Source organism: Scatophagus argus, chromosome 11 (assembly GCF_020382885.2).
Source record: "Scatophagus argus isolate fScaArg1 chromosome 11, fScaArg1.pri, whole genome shotgun sequence".
Classification (NCBI taxonomy): domain Eukaryota; kingdom Metazoa; phylum Chordata; class Actinopteri; family Scatophagidae; genus Scatophagus; species Scatophagus argus.
This window is the reverse complement of record NC_058503.1, coordinates 12,070,345-12,079,652: the sequence shown is the minus strand read 5'-3', so window position 1 is coordinate 12,079,652 and position 9,308 is coordinate 12,070,345. Positions and strand designations below refer to the sequence as shown.

The following is a 9,308-nucleotide window of genomic DNA, read 5'->3' as shown; positions in this document are numbered from 1 at the left end:
GACAAAGGGGGCAGGTGAAGCAGGATCCTGAATGTTTTGTAATTGTTTGGGACAATGTGGTCACAGAGTTCGGTTTAGTGCTCATCCCGGGATTGTGTCACTTGTCTTTCCATTTTACTCCATTCCTGAAGTCCATAAAGGAATTATTTTCTTGGTGGGGGTGGAAAGATTATGACCACCAGCCACGTTCTCATGTGTGACTCTTGAATGCTGTGAACGATGGATGTCTGGACTTATCTGCAGAAGATTGAGTGGTGGATCAAGCATGCACAAAGAGCCTTTCCCGGGTGTAGAGAGTGAGGACAAGGTGCTGTTGTTAACTTGTGGCCAAATGGTGAAGACAAAGTTTACTGTTGTATTTCTATATGCATATTTTGTGTATTGCTCTGTGCAAAAATGGCAAATAAATAAAGAATTAAGCCTATCGAAGCATGTTGCAGCAGTGATATATGTTGTTGCTCTTCCTGTTGATAGTGATGTTTATGGTCACATTAATTGTGGACTAATATAATTATGCCAGTTTTCTGACGTAAAGTTTGACCTGAGTTGTGTATTGGTGGTTAGTGTTTTGGTTAAATTATTACATTTTTGAACAAGATGTGCTAAACTGTATATCAGTAAACAGAACTTGTGTGAAGAGCTGAAAAAGTAAACTTGCTATAGAGAAATTAGTTAACAACAGCAACAACTATGGCAGATGGCAATAAGCCTTATGGTTGTTTAAAAAAGGCTGTAGTCTCTTTATAAATCAGTATTTATGTTTTAATTCCCTGATCCAAGATAAGATGACTAATTTTTTCAAACTCATGCTTTTAAAACTGCCTCTTCATTGTATTTTTTTCTGCAATTTTGCACAGCAATATAACATGATCTACTTATTCCATTGTTTTACAATGGATCCATAAACCAGAAGTGCAACGTTTATTGGGTCTGGTGTGCCCTACCCCAGCCTTGTTTCATTCTCATCTCTGATGCTTCAATCATATCAAGTTCCTGCTCTTTACCTAAAGAGGTCACCCTGTTTTTCTTATCTCAGTTTTGTTGCAAGTCTTATCTCATGTTTTTATTACTCTCTTTTAACTCTGTTATCTTCCTGTTTCCTTTACCAATAAAGCGCCTTCCTTTAATTTATCAACTGTAACCCACATGAAGTGCAACTAAACTATTCATAAGAAAGATGTTTTGTAACTTTCTGAACTGTTTCTGTAACTCTGTACTGACTGCTATAAAGTGAAAGAGACTGTAGAGTGTGAACACAAAACTGCCTTTTAAACTTGCCTTATTTTCAAAAGTTGGAAAGAGCTCAACATTTTACCCGCCTTACATGCAAATTGCCATATAAAAATTCGCGCCACGGCGAAAGACACGGAAGATACAAAACCACTCGCTTCCCTTATAAATTAATCCGCTTATGAAATTTAATTATTAAAATCAATATTGCACACATTTAAAAAAAAATAAAACGTGTTTTGGTCATATATGTGCACCGTATTTTACAGAAGTTTCATAGTTTGTTAAACTACCTGACTACGTTATATGCGACTTTCAGGACTTTCCGGTGGCGCGGGAAATGAACAGAGTGTGGGTGGCGTGTAGCTGCAGGACCTGCATTGTTCACTGCAGAGCTGCTGCACTGTGTGTTTGTGCTTCTCTGTCTATCTGGGACGGTTATTACAGCAAAAATGCCATCCACCCGCTCCATGGTAAGAAAAGCTGCTTGACATGTTTTTAAATGTATTATTACCAAAAGTGTATGTTTTATCCTCCTGATAATAAATCATCTGTTCATGACCACTTTGTAACAGCTAGGTTGCCATTTAAATGACCACATTTCCTGTAACGGTTACCTGAGGATAATGTAAGATTGCAAACTTCTAAAAATGGGCACATTATGGTGTGACTTATTTCAAACTAGAACTCATCAGGTTCAAATGTCAAACCCTTCTCCTTTGGTAACATTAAGAGAGTAACGTTAATGTTAGCTTGTTCATGAACAATGACTAAATCCGTGTCAGTTATATTTCAATTATGTTTTGGAGTAATTACATTTGAAAACATGCACGACTCAGTTACCCACATTTGGCTAGTTTTATCGACAACTCAGGGTGTGTCCCCTGAGTTAAAGCTAAAGATCTGAAACACTGGCATTGAATTAATCGATTAGCTTAATTACGGAAAATGAACTTTGATTGGCAAACAATGATAATTTCAATACTTTGCAAGCAAAAACTATTTTTTAAACACAAATATTTCCTGGTTTTAAACATCTTTGGTATAAATATTAAAGTGAATGTCTTTTGGGTCTGAGCAAAAACTCCTGCCAGCTTGGGCTTAAGGCATTTTAAGATGTTGGCTGACATTTTATTGACTAAAAAGTTAATTGTGAAATTAATTGATTAATGAAACCAATTGTTACTTGTAGCCCCTCTGTAAAGCATTTGAAGGTTAGTAAGTCAGATCAAAATAAATAAATCCATTTGCTATGGAAATGTTAATCTAAAAGTTTGATACCCTGGTGGTCTTTTCTAAAGTTACCTGTTATCGTTTACAGAAACTAGCATCCCAGACACCATCTATCAGGATGGGATTGAGGAGCTTCCGCAGCTCCCCGCTGATTCCCATGGAGACTTCCTCTTCTTCCTCTGATGACAGCTGCGATAGCTTTGGATCAGATGGAGGCTTCGCAAATACGGTAAATACCAAGTCACACCATTCCTGTCAAATGGTGGTGCGTGAGTAGGGTCTTTGCAGCACCAATTGCAACTGAGGATTGTGTCTGTGTTTAGAGGAGCAACTTAAGAAAGACAAGGAGAATGACAGCGAAACCGAAGGTGTTTGAGGCTACATCAGAGGAGGATACGTGCAGTGGGTTTGAGGAAAACGTGATCAACAGTCAGATGAAAGCCATGGTAAGTTTTTAGGAAACATTTAATTACAACATATTTCAAAACTTTATCAGACACTGTGTAACTGTGTTTTTTCTAACCACAAGTTGTTGTTGTTTTTTTTCCTTCAGAAAGTAGTCTCTGAACCTCCGAGACGTGGCCGCAGATCCAGCGTCCTTAAGGTTGCAATGACATTCCCCACCAAGAAGGCAGGGGGGAAGAGGCCTGCATCCGAACCACTCGCTCAGAGTCAAGTACAGGACTCTGAGGAAGAGGAAGAGGAGAACTTCATGGTGAAGAGAGCCCTGAATATCAAAGAGAACAAAGAAATGGTACAACTTGCTGTATTTTTTTCACATTTTATTAGCATTAGTATTAGGTGATCTCACCTTTGGCCAGCTGTCTCCATTGTCGTTGTTCCATATTTCACTCATAATTCATTTATTTCTAGCTTGCAAAGCTCATGGCAGAGCTCAACAAAGTACCTGGGCTCTTCCCAAAACGGATGGCAATGTCGGCTTCAGCAACGGTAATTTAACCTGTAGATAAATATTTATCTCCCCGCACACGTGGTGCTTTGTCAGTGCTTTGTATTAATTGGTACCATTTGGATGTCTTCAGCCTCGTCAGGCACCTCGGTCCACAGGAACTCCAGGAGCACGTAGGAGAAACCCGGAGCGCTTATCCCGACCCCACACGCGGTCCCGCACACTGGTAGATGGACCTCCCAGCCCAGCTCCCGAAGAAGAGCCTGAGGACAAGTTCAGTCTGGTCCGTAAAAGCCGCTATTATGAGGAAGATGATGAACCAGTAAGTTCTGTCACAATACATTCTGCACCTCTCGTCACCTTTTTAATTTTGATCAAGCTCTTCTAATACAGTATAGGCAATAATCATGTTCTGCTTGACATTTATTTTCAGCCCCGTCGCCGTTGCTTCAATGGCTCCAAGGCCATCCCTCATGTAGTGCGGCCTGTGGACGACATCTCAGAGTTAGAGCTGCAGAACATCTGCAACAACGTGCGAGAGAAAGTGTACAACAGCTCCACTGTAGGTCCCACATTCACTGTAATCCTGAGATGATTTGCTGCATTTGTTTGTCAAGCTCTTTGCCCTGAAAATGCAAAATCCACTATTATTTTCAGGGATCCACTTGTCATCAGTGCCGCCAGAAAACGGTCGACACCAAAACTAACTGCCGTAACCCAGAGTGTGTGGGGGTGAGGGGTCAGTTCTGCGGCCCCTGTCTCCGTAACCGCTATGGTGAGGAGGTCCGAGACGCTCTGCTGAATCCGGTGAGTACTTCAAAGATCTGATTCATATTCGTGTGTGTGTGAGAGAGAGTGAGTGAGTTGGGCATGTCTGACTGACTTCATTATCCCTGGTTAGGAGTGGCATTGCCCGCCATGCAGAGGGATCTGTAACTGCAGCTTCTGTCGCGCCCGAGATGGCCGCTGTGCTACGGGAGTGTTGGTTTACCTGGCTAAATATCATGGCTTTGATAATGTGCACGCCTACCTCAGCAGGTGAGTGGAGCATTTGTAAAATTAGACGTTATTTGTTCATGATTCTAATTTTAAATGTATGTCTTTAACACTGAGGTTCTCTTATCTTCACTACAGCCTGAAAAAGGAGCTGGAAGACAGTAGCAAGTGAAGCATGGAGGGAGCTGATCCTGGACCTGACTGAAATGCTCTGAGACTGTTTGACTTACAGAGTCCACATATTGTTCCTTGTGTGTGGGGCATTATAACAATGTTATTGTTCTCGTTTCACGTTTCTTGAACATTAACTGACATTGGAGGGAGTCTTCAGCCGAAAGCTTGCATTTTATTTTATTTTTGTTATCCAACATATTTTCCTGTCTGTTCTCAAGAACTGAGCCCTTACTTTCAGTCTGGTTGATAGTAAACTAAGGTGGCTGAAAAAAAGCAAATTTAGGAAAGTGTCTCAAGCTGAAATTGCTGACAGCCTTCTGTGATCTTAAATATTTTTAGTTTATTGATGTGCATATTCCCATAACATGTAAAAAAAAATTCCCTTTTTTATGTCTGAATCATCCAACCTGCTGCAAAAAATTTAGGCTTGTTTAGATGATCTACTGTATTTTACATTGTTTTAAATGTACATATTTTACACAGCCCACTTTGACATGAATTCAAGGGCTCCATCTATGTGCCTTTTTTCTAGTTGAAAATTTATGCTTGTGTTTTTTACAAGTTGCATAGCTTTGCATAGACTGCTGAAAGTGCGAATGTTGAGCGGGGGGGGGGAATAACAAGCAACAACAAAACAAAATGTTTGCTTTAGCTGGGATGTCCTGTAGAAATGGCCAAATGATCTGCATGCTCCTGAGGTGGTGCGGGTGGAAAGGACATTGACTGGGGTCCACTGCCACTGCCATGTGTGATATACTACAGCGCCTGGTTAAATATCCTTCATTAGATAACTGTCACTAATGGTGTGGAAACAATTAGCACACTCTAATGGGAGTCTCATACCTGTAAATCATTTTATCCTGTTAAAGCACATTCTCTCTCTGTTTCGGGCTCTTTGGCACATTTTCTGCCTTACGCTGTTAAGTAGGAACGGCTGAAGGTGGCACTGAAGTAGCAATAGAGTTATGGCCTGCATTTTCTGTTCAGAAGTGTAATACTCTACGTGAAATGACATAGAATTAACCTTTCTGTCGCTTAGCTTTGAAATGTACTTCATTTGACCTGTGCCAGGACACACTGATTATATGATACTGTTTCAAAATAATCAACGGTTGAGATTTCTTGAAGGTAATGGCAGGTGGAGGTTATCGTACTATTATTTATCAGGGGCTGCACAGGATGCTGAACTGCTGATGGGAACATTTGTTATGGCAGTGGTTGCTTTGTGTTCGTTTGGGGTAACTGTACATTTTCATTAAAGTGTTAATCACTGAAGAATCGTGTTATCAGTTTCCTCTGACCGTCAATGTCCAGAGCAGTGGCAGCTGTAATTACTGTTATTGAAATCTCGGGGAGAAACTCTGAATGCTGCTGGTGATTGAAGATGTTAAGGAATGTGAAGGCTGGAAGTTTATTAAAAATTCCATCACTGTTAGCTGCAGTCAGTGTTTGTAGTAGGTCTATGTTTGCAGTGCCTCCAAGACTAAAACTGACTGTTGACTAATGTCAGTTGACTTGTCAATGAACTGCCTGCTCAAACTGCAATGATTTAGATAATCAAAATTCACAACAGCACTATTCTACATTAGAAGTATCACCTAAATAAAATTTGATTAATTTGTAAGGAAAGCATGTAGTGTGTATTAGTAAGCCTAATTTTTGTAATTCAGTAAATTTATCAGGCATGAACATGAAGTTAGCACCTGTATTACTTTAAACTATCTCTGCAGTACAGTATTAAAGAGATGCAGAAGCTGTTATTTTGGTACCAGAGTTCCATACAGTCAATCAAAAATGTCAGATGAATGTGTCGACTTTATTCCCTTGTGGTCTTGGAGTCACGGTAATTTACTTTGTGTTCATACAAGTAAAATCACCAAATGTTGTGTTTCTGACTTGGGATTCACTCCTTAGTCCATCTGTCCACAAAAAGTGGAGCAAGCTTCTATTACAGCCCAGACTCTCAGTGAGTCTCTCAGAAGTGAGTGAGTGAGACTGAAGATATCTAACATTAGCCATAATCACACAATGCATGCAGAAGGTTGTTTCATTCTGCTGGCATCCTGCACAACCAGGTGATGGTCACAAGCGAAGAACCTGCCGTAATTTGAAGTGGATCCACTGGTCCTCTCAGTTGAGTCTGTTTACATGGCCCAGTACCATGGTGACTGTGAATTCACGTCAGATTTCACTCACACACATATCTCATATGATCATGATCACAATGATCTTGTAGCTGCTGCTCTGTTTATCTTAAAAAAAATGGACTGCAGACACAGCAATGACAGTGGGATGCGAAGTCACCATGCAAACCGATGCTGAAATCTTCAATTGCAGAAATGTTCAATTGTGATTCGTGGAAGCAAGAACATACCTGTAAAATTATTCAGCAATATATACCATATAAATGATAATTCATTTTAAGGTATAAAACAGTGTGCAGTGTGTACATACAATATATGATTTTCTCTTTGGCAGGGTTTTCTGTACCTGTGTGACAGGGTACTAGCAAATGTCTTATCTATGGTGGCGTGGCTATGCAGTGGACGGTTATTGATGAACAGCTCTTTGGCAGCAGATTCTCCTCATAAACACTGCATGCTACCTTATGACACTACAGAGTAGGAAAAAACACAAGCACACAATAGAAATGAACCTATACCAAGCTCCCTTATGGGGGGAGAAGGCCTAAGCTATGCAGATAGCAAAAGCTAAATTTGCGCTACAGTACAACTACTTCAATATTTATGTGCTACATCCTGGTGCAAACTGCATAAATTCAGATACAATTTTATTAATTTGACAAAGTATACTGTTTTTCTTTTATAATGCTGCATAGCCAAAGCAAGGTTAATAACTATCAATGGTAAAATGGCTTCTTGGTTAAATTAAACACATATGGGTGGTCCTCACAATCAAAGGTTAGCTGGCTAGCTACCGAACCTCAGTTTGCCATGTATAACCTTTGCATTTAAGTCAAAGAGGCAACCATTTTTGTGAGAAACATTTTTTTTAAAAATTTTTTTTAGTAACTGTGTGGATCAAACAAATAAAATATAACATGTTACTTAGTGAGTTTTAGAGGAGGCTAAAAACAGGTTTTGTCACCTTTGGATAGAGCCAGTTTACTGTTTCCCTGTTTTATGCAATGCTAAGCTAGTCAAGACGGACTAAAATAACAATGTCTTAACTGTTACTAGCTCATAAGATTTTGTAATCAAACAACTGTGTTGATTTTTAAATCCAATCAGTGGTCTCTATATTCCTGACTAATTCTGTAAAACCAGTGTTCATTAATTACACAGCTGTTTCATAACAATGAAGCAAAATGATAAAATAAAATACTCACACAGCAGTATTAAATGGCTATTCCAACAATAAACAATATTGAAATTAATCAATTCACTACATACATCTCCAGTTTGTATAAAACTGTGTTATATTTTCTTCTGTCCCATTTACATATGTATAAGAAGTTATTTGGAGTACCTTTATATAATCTATATTACTCAATTCTATATAATTCAATTCACTAGAATAATAGTTACGGTAAATGGTTAAAAATTACTATGCATTTGAATTGACACTTCTCTGATCCAAAACCATTTCACAATATTCAGCTTCACAGTTACCTATGATTTAGTTTTTTTCTATTGTCCCACCTAAATAAAATAAAAGAAATACAATCATCATCATATGATCACTAATACTTTTTAAGGGTACATTAAGAATACAGTTTAAAAAAATAAAACTCCTCTTTTCTGCTCCTTTTTCCCTCCAAAAGGAACATTTCAAATACTATTATTAATATAATAAAGATGCACTTGAAAATACTAGTCCTGTATTAAATACCAATGATCATCCACTTTGGGGTGATGAATATTTAGGGAAGTAATTGTTTACAACGCTCAAGCATTGAGCTGATCTGGTAATCAGGCTATGAAATACAATATTTATTCATTAGAGCAGATTTAATGAGGCCTTGCGGCGCTAATTATGAAAACCAGTGTAGCAGTAAATGAGTAGCGCATGGTGACAGGCTGCGGGGTACCTGTAAGGAGGGACTGGGGGTTGAAGTGCCCTGAATGCCATGGCACACTGAGCAGCAACGCACAGCCCTGACTGTGGCCGCCCAGCCCACAGCTATACATCACCGGACTTGCAGACAGGTCGCAGATGGGCTCCACATCCCTCCTCTGTCCTGCTCTCCTACCTTCAGGAATTAAGGCTAGATTTTCTCAGAGCATCTTAATATCCAAATCATCTGTCTTATTGTGCATAAATAGACAGCAAAGTAGAAAATCTCTCAGTGCAGGGCTACAGTGTTTGTTTCACTGATATTCTGCCAGCCTTACATCTGAAACAGACTGAGCGCTTATTCTGCAGTTTCTATTTGTATGCAGGTCTGTAGATATGTGGTAGGATTTCACAGCTTAATATGGGTTTTGATTGACTGATATTTTCATTATGGCTGCAGGGTAGCGTGAAGACTGTTAATTTGGTTGGGAGTCCTGCAGGTCTATGCTGATTGTAGTAGAGCCAGAAGAAAAGCTGAATAAATGAAACTCACAGAGCCCAATCACAATCTGTGGGTCAAAATCAACTGATTAATTATAATTTAGAATCAATCTGTCAGGCCTCTGTAATAAACACCCTTTCAGGCTTGCTACTCAATAACCAGCTTTACATGGTGTACAAATGTACACCATGTAAAGCAAACCTGGCACACTAATTCATACAAGCTAACTGGCTAAATACTTTTCTG

General features: G+C 39.2%; 1 protein-coding gene across 1 annotated transcript; it reads left to right on the top strand.

Moving 5' to 3' along the window:
• Positions 1–1,546: 1,546 nt before the first annotated feature.
• Positions 1,547–5,818, top strand: cdca7a (cell division cycle associated 7a). Its single transcript, XM_046404851.1, has 10 exons — positions 1,547–1,703; positions 2,552–2,692; positions 2,787–2,909; positions 3,017–3,217; positions 3,337–3,414; positions 3,507–3,695; positions 3,807–3,935; positions 4,031–4,180; positions 4,275–4,411; positions 4,508–5,818. The coding sequence occupies exons 1-10, from the start codon at positions 1,683–1,685 to the stop codon at positions 4,539–4,541; spliced, it is 1,203 nt and encodes a 400-aa protein (XP_046260807.1). The 5' UTR covers positions 1,547–1,682; the 3' UTR covers positions 4,542–5,818.
• The last annotated feature ends 3,490 nt before the right edge of the window (positions 5,819–9,308 follow it).